Source organism: Porites lutea, chromosome 3 (assembly GCF_958299795.1).
Source record: "Porites lutea chromosome 3, jaPorLute2.1, whole genome shotgun sequence".
NCBI classification, from domain to species: Eukaryota; Metazoa; Cnidaria; class Anthozoa; order Scleractinia; family Poritidae; genus Porites; species Porites lutea.
The window spans coordinates 12,366,218-12,380,441 of record NC_133203.1 but is presented as its reverse complement, the minus strand read 5'-3'; the positions used below and the strand labels follow the sequence as shown (position 1 = coordinate 12,380,441).

At 39.0% G+C, this 14,224-nt stretch overlaps 1 protein-coding gene across 1 annotated transcript in view; it reads right to left on the bottom strand.

Moving 5' to 3' along the window:
* Positions 1-1,639: 1,639 nt before the first annotated feature.
* Positions 1,640-14,224, bottom strand: part of LOC140930506 (stAR-related lipid transfer protein 3-like) — a 17,612-nt gene continuing 5,027 nt past the window's right edge. Inside the window, exons 4-16 of the mRNA XM_073380224.1 lie at positions 12,922-12,981; positions 11,644-11,739; positions 11,194-11,236; positions 11,024-11,060; positions 10,552-10,604; positions 9,238-9,314; positions 7,821-7,913; positions 7,676-7,735; positions 7,421-7,516; positions 6,411-6,490; positions 4,215-4,319; positions 2,580-2,673; positions 1,640-2,444 (exon numbers count right to left, since the gene is read on the bottom strand). Of these exons, the coding sequence (XP_073236325.1) occupies positions 2,319-2,444; positions 2,580-2,673; positions 4,215-4,319; positions 6,411-6,490; positions 7,421-7,516; positions 7,676-7,735; positions 7,821-7,913; positions 9,238-9,314; positions 10,552-10,604; positions 11,024-11,060; positions 11,194-11,236; positions 11,644-11,739; positions 12,922-12,981 (1,020 nt within the window). The 3' untranslated portion in view covers positions 1,640-2,318. The remainder of the gene's footprint in view (positions 2,445-2,579; positions 2,674-4,214; positions 4,320-6,410; positions 6,491-7,420; positions 7,517-7,675; positions 7,736-7,820; positions 7,914-9,237; positions 9,315-10,551; positions 10,605-11,023; positions 11,061-11,193; positions 11,237-11,643; positions 11,740-12,921; positions 12,982-14,224) is intronic.

The window sequence follows — 14,224 nt, the reverse complement described above, 5'->3', positions numbered from 1 at the left end:
CAGCCTGATTCGTCATTTCCGCGTGAACTGAGAGACGATGTTGAACGGCCCGGTGTGAACGAAATGCCCGGTCATATTTTTCAGCCGGTATACAATCCGCCTGATGCCATGTGAACATAGACTAAGGAAACACTACCTTCTCGAACCGCCACTCATGGTTCCCCGTCGCCGTTTCGCGGGATTCAGTTGTAGTGCAAGGAAACGTCGTCCTTTTTTCTTTTCGCCCTGGCACAATGTGTCAAATGAGCTAATCCGCGTAGAAGTCATCTTGGTTTCCGAGTTAATATAAGAGACAATGGGTTTTGGTTAGTTTAAATTAATTTCAGGAATAAAGTATTTTGATTTCCAGAATAAAATATTTCGCTAACATATTTATATTGCAATATTATATATGCAACTTATGGAACAACGTTATTTTAAGATTTTTATAGCGGGCCAATAACCAGATTCGTCTTACCAAAATGCTTTTAAGGTTTGTCGGGAAAGAATTGGATCATGTTGGGTTTGCATTACTAAGCTTTGTGATTGCTGAAATACTTCTTCCCTGTTTTGAGGGTCATTTTTTAAGACAACTAATAGTCTCTCGCTCACAAGAAGGTTCGCACCTTATTTTGTCATTAACTCGCGCGTTCCCTTTCTAGCGAAAAGGGCCCGGGGAAGTACTAAGCGTCGTGGAGACAAAAGATGAAGGGTAAGTAACGTTTGATTTCCACTGACGCGTTTTTGGCTTCGCACGTAAATTTTAATCACGTAAATAAAATAGAGGCAAGATAAAAAATGCTGAGCTTAAATGAGAAGTTGAGCGAGGTTCAACTTTTACGCTTACGAGAGACATTTCATGCATTGCCTCCTTTATTTGCGAACGTAAATTTTACGTACGTACGTACGCACGTTAAAATTACGCGACAATGGAAATCAACCCCTAAGGGGCACTCCCCGATTTTCGCTCAGATATTTCTTGATGCAACGTTTACTCCTTGGCATAAACTACGTCACCATAAACAAAGATTGTGACCCTGAAAAACTGTATCGAGCCACCTTAAGTTTATGTTTCAACAGTGAACTTTTAATAGGCCGTCAAAAAAAAGGAAGAAACTTAGAGAAAAGAACTGAGACGCGAAGGACAAGGGGAAAAGATGCAACAATCAGACCCCGAAAGTTCCCAAAATTTCTTCTGATTACCTTGACATTTTGTTTGATTATTTTCTTTTATTAAATTCAGGTTCCGTACGAGTGTTGTTGACTAATTGCTATTTAATTTAAGGACCTGAAAATCAAGCGTGTTTGTTCTGTTTGTTCTGACTCGTTCGGACCGACACAAATTTTGCACTCGACAAGTTTTCTGCACGTCAGTTTTTGAACAAGGAGAAACATCAAGGAAAAGTTAGCACATTTTCCAAGCCATACGGATATGTTTTTCTCGTGTAGATACCGTTAGGGTCAGACCATTGAAAAAGTTATGGCAGGGGTGGAGAAATTTCGAGCTGCGCCAATTTTTTTTTCATTCATTTTTTTTTTCATTCGTATTTCTCTCTCTTCTCCAGTATCTTTTCCCTTGCATGAATATATTTTTTTAACTTCCATCCCCATAAGTTTTCTAATGGTCCGTGAATTAAAACTCCTGCAAAATGAAACGTAATTCTTCCAACAAAATTGCATAAAATATTTATTCCTAATTTAAATCATATATCATCATATATCACATAATTTTCACGAGTTATAAAACTTGTGTTTTTATCGAAAACAACGTCTGGAGTTAAAAAAAAAGTAAAATCTCAGTAAATTAAACAGATCTTAATTTGAAAAAATGTCCTTTCAGCGATCGCTTTGTGATTAATCACGGTGGAAAGATCTCAAAACAAGCGCTCTTGGCAGAGCCGAGCAACAGGACACGAAACTTCAGAAATTTAATTTCGTTGAACCAACATAAACTAGGACACAGTAGCGGATACATTTTCCCTTCTCGGTGAAGTGGGTAAAATAGGATAAACAGCCTACGTCGAGAGATCGGAATGGTTTTAAGCCTACTTACACAGAATTTCTTTGCCGACAAGATGCACGATTTGTTTCCTCAACATCCGGTTTTCGCGCGACTAAACTGGCATGAATTCGCAAACGGCCACCGTTTTTTTGGCAGAAACGAAATATCCTAGTTTAGATTTTAACTTGTCAAGCAACCGGCATTCTTGCCTTCCATGTGCCCCTCAAAAGCGCAAGTTTTATTGAGACATATCGTTCTTGCTACAAACAAAGGTGTTTCCATGTAAAGGCGGCCGGCGCCTTTCTTATTCCATCAATACTACCCTCAGCATTTGCGTCTAGTCTTCTCTCGGCTGGTTTTCTGTTGAGCCCAGACTTTCCCGGACAAAGGTCTTCAGTCCCTGCCCAGTAGAATATAACATAAAGGACATGGCGGTGTCGATGACCGATTGTGGTAGCCAGCCCTGTTAAAACAGGCAAGAGGAGAAACAACTTTATCATGAGCAGTTCGTGTCAAGAGCCCTTGTGTGAAGACCCTGCTGATTCCCGTCTGAATTCACGGTTAAGACAAAAAACCCAGCTTGTCTAGTAGCTGTTACCTTAAGATCTACATCAAACAACCAGACGTATTCAGTTCTGTTTGGATTCCCCTCGGCTTCTCGCATAGCCCAGCCACCGGGACCATTTTCAGCTCTGAAAAAATAAACAAACAAACAAACTTCAGTTATAAGAAATTGAGCTAAGAAAACTGCCATGATGAAGTCCTTAGGGTAAAAGGAGCTATTTCACGCCACAGGTTGCCTTTTTAACAACCTGTCTTTGCATCAATCGACTTCCAAAAATAATGGTCCACTTTTGTTATTTAAAAAATATATTTAGGCATTGAAACTGTTTTCTGTCGTCTGTCGCTGCGGATGAAAAGGATGGACATGGATTGAAAAAAGTGGGCCAACTAATTATGATCGGTGCTCCCTGTTGAAATCTGTTTGATATGTTTTCCTTAACTCCATGGGAGCATTATGTGTACGGGTAAAGACACTAAGCAATGACGTAAGCACAGAATTGACTAAAAACAGCAAGATCCTAGTAACATAGCCCCTCTAAGTAGGAGCGGGGGTGAGGTGGGGGAGTGCTATATAAACTAAAAAATTAGAGTTTTCTTCTAAACATCCCATGCAAAAAAAGAATACAGCCAATCAGAGAGCTAGAAACCCGTTGCATATTCTGTGGCGGGTAATTGTACTCACGAAAAATATCCTGGCAGTGCTTGTAGCCCGCTCGTGGTATACGAGTATACTGAACAAATCTACCACAATTTTCTATGGTCTGCACTCTTTTAGACCATAGAAATGATGTCATAAAATGTTCAAAACTCAAGTGGAACCATGAGCCGCAGGCGAGAGGTTTCACTGTAAAGTTTTGAACATTTTATGGCGTCATTTCTATGGACTATAAGAGTGTAGACCATGGAAAATTGTGGTCGATTTATTTTTAGTTTCCTGCGAAGTAAAACAACCGCACTGCTTAAACGGTTACGTCATTTCCATGTCTATACTCTCATAGACCATAGCTCTCGACCAATCAGCAAGCGAGGATTTGCTCAGTAACCTCTCCACAATGGCCACCATGGGGACAGAAGAAAGTGACCAGTGTAGACAGGTGACCGTTGTAGAGAGGTTGAAACAAGAGTGAATGCATGGACTGTCTGCCAAAAAAACGGTGGCCGTTGTAGAGAGGTGACCATTAGTGGAAGTTCGACTCACTGTACCATGAATATCCTAATCGTGCCTTTATCTTTCTTTGTACGCACACAAGTTTTTAGGCACCTGTCAAAAATCAAGCCACTCGTGGGATACTTCACACGTAACACTCAAGTGCATTTTTTTTCCCACACGTACAAAAGGGCTGATCACAGCGAACTTTGTAATAAACAGTTTCTGAATATCATTGTCATCCAGCCAGCGCTGTGATCCAAATTATTTGTCTTTCTGTGATAATAGGGCCATTTATACGAGGAAAAATAAGACGCGTCTTACATAAGACGCGTCTTAAATAAGACGCGAACTGTACCATTTATACGAGCATGTCTTATCTAATAAGACGTGTCTTAGCTAAGCCGCGTCTTATTTTAGACGAAATGTGCCGTTTATACGGAAAGTTCGAGTCTTATTTAAGACGCGTCTTATGTAAGACGCGTCTTATTTTTCCTGGTATAAATGGCCCTAATGTCTCACCTTATATGTCCCTTTTTAGGCGGTGCTTCATCAACTTCAGTTGCTACGTTACAAGACAGAAATACGTCTCCTCTCTTCTCCCAACGGCGAAGGTTCACAAAATCCCTGAACAAAATAAGGTGTACACATTTACTAACGAGAGTACAAGCCATGATAGATTTGGGTCTTCCAGCTGTTGGGGGAAGACAATTATTGAGGCCCGTTTACAGATAGAAGATATTTAGCAATTATTGAATGAGGCTGAGTTCTGCAGATCGAGACGGGTGATAACACCCTCCGAGATCTGCAGAATTCTTGATATCCTACGAAAGCCGAAATCAATAATTGTTTTATTATTTCTTCAAAATAATTTCAAGTTTAAAAACAAGCTAAATCATGATAACCTTGGTCGATGTAAGTTTATATCGATAATGCATCTTTATCGGGAAGTTAAGGAGATAAAGGGCTGTTCAGGTCTGCAAATATACTTCAAATAGCAGATGTCGTCCGTCTTCATGCTATTCTTACCATGTTTTTAGACAATATTTCGCTGTGAAACGAGTAAAATGTTCCGCCATTTTGTTCTAACTACCAAAACAACTCAACCTCGTCCCCAGGTTTTCACAGTCAACGGCTCAGTAACCTGCAACCAGGCTGCACTTTTGACGTCATTTTGACGTCATCGGTTCAATATGACAAAATTCTTTCCAAATTTGGTCAACAGTAGCTGGTTATGGTGAATTAGACGTGTGGTTTTAACCAATCAGAAACGGGGAAATATTTTGTATGAATAATAAATATAGTTACATGGAGAAAAACTTGTCCCAGGTAGATGGGTCACTCGCCTACCCGAGCTACCGTAGGTAAGCCAACTTTTTTTCATTTCTTCACGAGACTTGGCGAACGGTTTACAAGGGAAACAAAAAGTTTGCTGAGCTAGAAGGGTAACCTGCCTAGCAGGGTCACCCTTTTTCGAGTAGCCGATGTCACCTTCCTAGCCGGGCCAACTTTCATCTCCATAAAAACCAGCCGGGTGAACTCAGATAAAGCGAGATAATTAGAGCATGCATGAGCACTGTTGGCGCGGGAAAAGGTGTCAACGTTTTTCTCTTTTTAATGCTGTCACCCTGCCACTAACAAAGGTTCCGACGCTCTCCCACTTTAGGAGGTTAATAGGTATAAAATTTATAAAATTAACACTCCCCAGATAGAGGCTTTTCCTCTACATTTATAAGAAAACCGATAAACTTAATAAACATTTCTTAAATTTAGTCTTCTGAGGTTCAAGAACTGCCAGCAGACTTTGCTATCATAGATTTGCCCAGCAAACGTTATTTCTTTACCAGAACCCGAACAAATAATAATAATAATAATAATAATAATAATAATAATAATAATACACTTAAATTAAAGAGGGTAGCACGGAATGGTTACAGAAACTAGTAAACTTGTAGCCCTCTATCTAAATTAAAATTGCAAAAAACATAAGATTCCGAATATACAAAGTCTAAGTACAAAATAAATAAATCTAAGGAAATATAAAAGTTCTACATCAATATGAATGAGTATGAGAGCTGATGATACGGCTAGTGAAATACATACAAGAATATGATTAAACTATGAAATGGTGTAATTCCTGCTGCTCTTTAAATAAGATATTTCGATAATTATCCTTAAATAATTCTAGTGATCTGAAAGGCGAGATTCCATAGATAGGCCTGTTCGTACAGCATGACGTTTATCTTTCTAAATAATTAGCAAGGAGGTTCTCTGATGGAGGTATCACAGAAAAGATATGAAATATCACCCAAAACAAAAAGAGTTATATTGACCGACTTAAAGTGTTCTTAAGTTCACCGATAATTATAAACTGCTTCCTGGTGTTGGCTGATGTGAAAGTTAAAGTTTTTCACAGTGAAGCTACATTCGGCGACAAAATTGTTGAGACATTGTACTCAAATAGGGTAACTTCAGAGAAAATAAGAATCCACACCTCTCCCCTGTCTCCTCCATTCAAAGTTGGGATGTTTCTTGTTTTCTAAAGGTAGCTCGAACAGTGGCACAACATTGCATGGGAGGGGATTGGGGAGGAAAAGCTATCTTTTCCCCTTTTGAAGTCCGGAAAACGTCAAAAAGTCCATTGAGGGCGAAGTGTCTCAACTCATTTTGTCGCCTACTGTGGACATTGGCTTTCAGATCGGCGCATATTTTACTCACCTAGCAGAGACCATGCCTCCTCCAGCCTCACCAACACTATTGTAAACAATATCAGTATGACGATCAATCTGGCGAACAACCTAGGGAAAAAAAGCCAATTACAGTAGAAAGTATATCCTTGAGATCTAAGGACAGTCAATCGGATCCGAGGAAAGCTACAGGAAGATTAAACAGAGACGACTGGGACGTTTCGGCAATCTGTGCGGTACGTCAGTTGATGGTATAACTGGTTATTGATCTCATTGGTCAATTAAGTCGCGATGTTATTGGTCGTCTGTCAGTTAAGCTGTGACGTTATTGGCTATGAAGACTTGTTATGTCATTGGTGAGTTTAAACAGTCACAATTAAACAGTCATTTATTGTTAGTTAAACTGTCGGTTGTCCAGTCATTCTCTAGTAGTTAGTTTTGCTTGGCTTCGTCAATAAGTCGTTTGTACGGTGCCGTTAACTGTTGACTACAATTCAGCGGCGTTTGTTCAAAGTTAGTAAACCAACTTTCTAAAGTGAGTCGTTGATAGTAGTCTGTAGAATACGTAATACACGTGGCAGTGTCCCAGTCCATTTGATGTTTCGTCTGTAAATGGTGTTTAGTAAAGTGATTGTTGACCTCACCATTTCTTGTTGCTCGTTTGTGTTCGGTCTGTCGCATGCTAAGGTTTCTACCAGTTTTACCGATGTAAGTGGCCTAGCAGTCGCAGCATTTGATCTTGTATACTGCTCCCTGTCTGTCATCCTGTTCGTCTTTGTCCTTGACATTAGTAAGTAGTCGTTGTAAAGTGGTTGTACGTTTGTGTGCAATACGTATATTGTAAGGTTGTAGTATACGTGCGATAGTTTCAGATTTTTCCAAAGAAATGTACAAAAAAGAGTGATGCACGTGCAGAGTTGTTGTTTTGCCAATCTAAACCTATTGTTTTTTTGCAGTTCTCGTTGGCGTCGCCGTCGTCGTTGCTTAAGCTTCCAACTATTACTGTCCTAGAGAAGCTTGAACTGGGGATGAACAACTTACGTAGGAAGAAGTGATGTTTCCTCCCCATCTAGAAGCATCCTCTGGGTGTAGAATGATCAGACTAAATACATCTTCAGCTTTAGCATCCAAAGAGGACTACAAATAACAAAAGGCCGGCATTAGATAGTACCTTTAAGAGCTAATATCCCGTTTTGACACTGCCTTTGACAAGAAAAGTATTAATTTCTCCCAAAATTATTATTCCAAAGTTAAGTCTGTAACCTCAAAATATATATAAGTTTTTTATCAAATTACCTTTAATCTGTAGATTTTCTTTCCACTTGGCAGCAATCTACTTCCTACGACAATTCCATCCTAATTAGTAGATGAACAAGAAAAATAAAACAAAATTTAAAACTAAGACCTCCAGTTAAATTGAACTACTGCATTATAAACATACCTTGACTTTTTCTGATTTCCATCCATCGGTGAGATTCATTAAATTCCAAGTTATTTCCAAAGTTTCTTTACTTTTTTGAATTAATTGTAGATCCTACAGAAGAAAACAATTGATCACTCAGCAATTTTAGCCCTCTTTCTATGTCAGATCTTTGGGTCTTAACATGGAGCACAATTCAGTTACCCCGTTAAGACAAAACACTAGCGCGGGGGGGGGGGGGGGGGGGGGGCGGTGGCATAGAAAGCGTCCGTATTAACGGGGTCCGTTTTAAGCGGGTTGAATTTAGAGAAAATGTAACGGTGCTTCTACTTACGCGTTGGAGCCGTCAGAAAGAATGGAGACAAGTGTACCTCTTGAAAAATTAGGAAACTTACGAAATGACGAGGGTGGAGGCAACAACGACGGACAGATGAAAAGTGGTGCATGTCCATGCAACGCACTTTAAGCACATTTCGCGATGATAGCGGAGCCCAATACCTAAGAAAATTTAGTAATCTGTCTATCCGAAGAATTTTAGCAATCACGTGACCGTACGTACGTCCGCCCGTCCGTCCACACCACAGAGAAACCAATGTGAAATGTCAAACTTTCTAGCTTGTGTTGGAGCCTGTAACCTGTGTTTAACTTGATGGCAGACATCCATATTATGTTCAATTGACAGCTGTCAAAACAAGGTATCCGCTGACCAGAGTCACATGACCAGATTGCGGGCTCAGGTTCCAACTCATCGAGGTCACATGTTTTAGCTTTCCGCTGACCAGTTGTCAGTTTTTAATTGATTGCAGGCTCAAGTTATATTTTTCAGTCATATGGTTCCCCTCTAAAGTTAAGTAGAGATTTGAGGATTTATTTGCAATGATTTAAAGTCCGTTGTCTGAAGTAAATTTAAAGTACATAAACTGGAGCTTCGCCTTCAGCTCTAGCTAAATCTATATGTCATGACGTTTGAAAGAACATACACTCAGTTAGGAAAGAAACAAAGGCGAATTTACTTTATCGACGATATTTTCACTGCCGTCGTCGTCGAGGATTCGTCAACGCCCTAATTCCAACGCCAAATTGCTCCATTCGCAAAAAGCAATCCCATCCGGACGAAACCCTACCATCTAGGCAGTCTGTTCTATCAGAGTCAGTCTAAAGTCGCGGATGGGCGAGCTTCCAACACACGTGCATCGATGAGACAAGATCACTACATCATGCATTCGAGTTTACATGGGAGTTATAAGGGAGACAACGCGATAGTCAGTCTGAACTGACAAAAGGTCGTATTCAAAGCAAGCAAGCATGATCATAACAGTTTGTTTAAGACCCTGGAGTGGTTAGCGGTTTGGCTTGGTTTGAACCCTCGACCTCTTGCTCAAAAGAGCGACGCTCTGTATAAACTGGCTGACAGTAATACCTTTGACTTCTTCATTACCTGCGGGGAAAATCTTGCTGCTACAGGTTGGGACCTACGCAGTTCCTCTGAGTCACTTTCGATTTCGCTGTCAGAAGCTGAAAACAAAAACAACCAAAAGGACGAAACCAAATGACAATGAGCATCATAGCTGAACAATTGTGAGGGCAATCGCGCAAACTTACTGAAGCAAAGTTTTCTTGTTTACTTCCGTATCGCTGAAAGTAAGCTACATAGATAATACGTTCTAAATAAATGCGCTTGATCAAGTAAATGCGAAAGTTGTGTTTAGGCGGAGCACGGGTAGGGCCTCGAAAGCTTTACCGTTTTTGTGCGATCTTTCCATATCAATCCGTATGTAGTAGATAGCACAAAATAAACCTCCAAGAACATCCAAACAGGAAATAACAAAACAGACACTCCACCAAACGACGGATGGACACATAGGCAATGGCAGGAAGGGGTAGGACAGGAGGATAAAAACTGGCTAAATTAATGCCATCATGAATTTAACATATTGTCAAGCTTTGCTATAACTTCATAAATTGCTATTTAGGATGGCATAACACAACAACAACAAAAACTGTACAATCAAAATGTTTTTCAACACTGCTGGCAGTCCCTCGGGATTGTCACTCGGGCGAGCATATTAGGAACGTTGCCCAGAAAGAGGCAAATGGCACAGCTTACCCACTAATTGACTGAAAAAGGATCGTTACATTTCCTTTCATTCTTAGTGGAAATAAAGCTTTTATGCTAAGGCATATGCAAATACAGTCGACTCTCTCTTAACGGACACCTCTATAAGACAGACACCTCTGTAAAACGGACACCTAGAGTTGGTCCCTGCCTTTCTTTACTCCCTTTATTTGACTCTCTATAAGACGAACATCTCTCTAAGACGGACACTTAGTGCCGGTCCCAAAGGTGTCCGTCTTGGAGAGAGTTGACTGTAGAAAGACTTTTTTCGCCTTTTTCCTCGCTCTTTTCTTTCCTCTTATTTCCCTTTTTCCCCCTATTTTTTCGTTCCAGTGAGGTAAAAGTTCTTGAGAAAACGCTGATGAAGTAATGACACAAAAGTTTCTTTCAAAAGGACCATTCGATTTTATATGTTTCTTTTTTTCCACACCCAGTTTCATTTTTCATCCTGTACAAGTTATGCATCAAAATCGTCTTTGATAAGCGACTGATGACGTCACAAATGGTACAAAGATGGCGATTCCCCACACGCAGTTTTAAGCACAGCTTGAGGCGTGAATGGGCTATAGTTATGGGATGTTATGATAGTTAAAATCAGAGTAATTTTATGTAATAACAAATTATATGACAACCAACCTTCTGGGGTGTAAAAACTATGCTCCGATACCAGGGAATATGGAGTATTATACCTGGAACAGATCACACAAATTTTCTTCATCAGCTATTTGAACAAAGCTAAACGTTGTTTTAACCAAACTTTGCGGAGGATTTCATTAGTAACTAGAGCTGTTATTTTATTTATCTATTTCTAGCTGTATTTTTGAAAACGTATCTAGCGAAATTTGCAGCCATTTCAGAGTGGGAACGAACCAAAACCAATGGAAGTTTTTTTTAGCATTCGATATGCCTGAAAATCACACAAGCAAAGGAAAAGGAAGGTAAAAGAGGAAGAGTGAGGAGAAAGAAAAGAAGAGAAGAAAAAAAAGATAATGGTTGCACTCTTAGTTTTATATTGGCTACTTTAAACTGCTTGAAGGAAGAGCGTATTAAGCAGTAGCGTTTTCAATATTTCGGCTGATTTATATATTTCTTTGTTCAATTTTCTTACCCACGAAATGCCTCACCAAGAAGCGGTCTTCTCTCTTCTGTGGGAAGGAGATGAAATAATAAAACTCGGTTCAGTTGTAGACCTTCTTCTCTCCTAAATTGTTTCTACTATCTCATCATGATTAATCTCATTCAACTGCATATAGCACACTAATTTGTTACAAACATTACCTTGATGGATTCTTTGTTCTGCTTTAACTTCTGCTGGAATTACCTATAACCAAAACATCAAATTAAGAAACTGTTACAAGGAGAATCCTGCAAGCTTTCCCTTTCAAATGAGATCTCTACCAGTTCTTTGACACGGCCACTACAAACTTTTGAGAACATATCATGGGTTTAATACAAACGAAAACCAATCAAAATCAAAGACTACTGAGACGCAGCATTTTTAAAGAAGAAGAAATAAAATCTTTCAAATGCATGACTCCACCTTCAAAACTTCTTGAATGTATTTTTATTGGTTCTGTATTTAATTACAGTTACAAAACCTGTCAAAAATTTGAGGAAATCTTCATCATTTAACTGCAGATTAACATTGTGGGAATATTATTACTTTAAAAGTAAAAAAACAGCTACGGTACTTACTCTTAATGTAGCTGTTACAGGGTATGTACTGACCTTAACATCAAACACCCAGGACTCCACCCAAGACAACACCAGAGACGACAAAACCAGAACATAATACAGAGTTAAGTTTCCATTATCTGGGGAAGACTGCACAGAAAAATAATAGGAAATTAACAGTGTTAGCAGAGATAAATACATCTGAATTAAATCACAGGTTGTTGTTGACAAAAATTTCCTTACACCAGTAGTATTCGATTTCCATCGAAGTTATCAGAGACCTTTAGATTCGAGGATGAGAATGATTATCAACAGTGACAGAACGTTTTTTCATGTATTTTCTAAAAAATAGACACCCTGGAAAGCTTCATTGTACTTTTTATTCACCAAAAACATTAATTAGCACTGCTATCTTTAATCCAAGGAGGTTAAGCCTTCTCCCAATCTCAAAATGTTAAAACTTCAAACATTAATTTGATAATTTGTTTCTATTTGCTAAACTCGTAGTAGAATTATGACAGCTATCACGTTTTCCCACCAAAATGACACTGGTTCACATGCTTCTGATGAGGCTCTGAACATCTCAAATAGCATTGTCCAATAAAGCTCCTACCAGAAGCATGCATGTTGTGAGGTTGCTGTAACAGATTCAGGGGAAGCCATGGCAACTGGATGGTGCCCTAAAACCAAGCAAGCTGCTCTGGGAAAGCTCAAAGGTTAGGACCATGGACTAGTCTACCTAGGAATATGGTAGTAGCTAACTGCAAGCATTCTACAAACAGGCAACAGGCTTAAAAACAAAACAAACAAACTAGCAAATATGGCAAGGGGTGATAGGAGACAAACAGGAAAGTGAAATGGTTTCAACAGCGATGCTATGTGGAAGCCTGTGGCTCTCATAGGGTCAAAAGTAATGCCAAAAGGAAACTGTAAAAGCAGCTGCTAAAGATAGAGAAGCTTAGAGAACGAAAAATTGCCACGGTAGATATTTTATGAGTTACCTTGATGGTAAGTCATTAATCAAAAGCTTCCAAATGTATATTAAAAGAAAAAGTGGGATGCAGATCTCACAACAATCAACACATCAATTATAATATAAATGTGTTTTATTCTTCACTTTGCACTAAAATATTCAAAATCTATTTAGATTTTATTTCCCCTTGGCATACTTCTGCATTGCCTCAAAGCATTGATTGTCACCTTAATAATGTGTCTTTTACAGTTACAAAAAATCCCCACCACCCAATACACGTTATGTCATTCAAAAACAGAATACTCAAAAAAATATTGGAAAGCAGAACAACTACACCCTGAGGAAACAATTTAACTTACCGCAAGTTGTGTCAGTATAATTTTAACAAGAAGAAAGGCAGTTGTTACTGTGGTAGTCACCTAGACAAATAAAATTAAAAAAACAGGTCAAAACTAAGAACCATCAGTGTCCTCCTTGGATGCCTGTTTTGTGCTTGAACTGACGAAAAGACACTCACTGCTGCACAAGCCTGGCTTAACAACTTTCAATGATATATTAACCCATAACAAAATCTTCATTTTAAGAAGCCTTTTTGCAGGTTATTATTTATATGGATTTACTCTGTTTACACAAAATGACTATTGTCACTGGTCACAGTGTGAAGATCCAGTTGTCAACAGCCTGTTTGGATCAAGCTTTATGAATACCCTTGCACTTTACAAATGCTGGGAAGAACACTGACCTTACATGAAAAGGACTGTTAGTAGATAACAGTCTTGAAAGGTAATAAAATCAATATAAATAATTATTGTTATACAGCTGAAAATATTTTCTCAACAGTGTGAGCTCTCATTGGTTACTTCAAAATCACATGACATCTAGCAATGAAACTGTTTCCTGCCAAAATGTGAGCAGGCAACATTACAAAATCTATGATGTCACAGGGTAACGGTGCACTGTTACCTGCGAACGTCAGGGCTTCTGGTAGATCGCGAGACAAAAAGTCAAATTTCACTGGAATTTTTAGGGGCATATTGGCGGAAAAATTGGCCAATTTCACAGGAATTTCGTGGGAGTTTTCAGGGCAAACTTTCCCAAAAAGCAATCGGTAAAAAATGGCCAATTTGTGTCTATCTTCAAGGCAAATTTTGCTAGAAATCGATCGGTTTTGCGCCGATCAGACCAGCGTTTTTAACGTTTTTCTAACAGAGGTCATCATTTGCTCTTACAACAACAATACGCTCCAGAAATGAACCAATGGCAAAGCCTTTAACATCATGGCTAGTGCCCAGTTTTTCGCAACATAACCTACTCCTGGTAGTTTCGGGATGTTGTTTACACATTTCAGTGACGAAGTTCCAAGATAAATTTGCATGTTTACGGCAAGTAAATAGACTCTATAGCTGAAATAAGTTCCAAATAAGTTGAAAAAACATTATTTATTTTCGTGTTTTTGTGAATTTTGCGGGATTACGCGGAATTACCTGAATTTTGCCGCTCTCCAACTGCGCAAAATATCAGAAGCCCTGGAATGTTGACCGACAACCATTGTTAAAGTGAGGTTTAATGACTTTCCTGCTTCAAAATTTCCAGCTATATAACAAATCACTTAAAGACTGGTTCCCTGGGAAACAGCTAACTTTATTTCCCGAGAATCTAAAT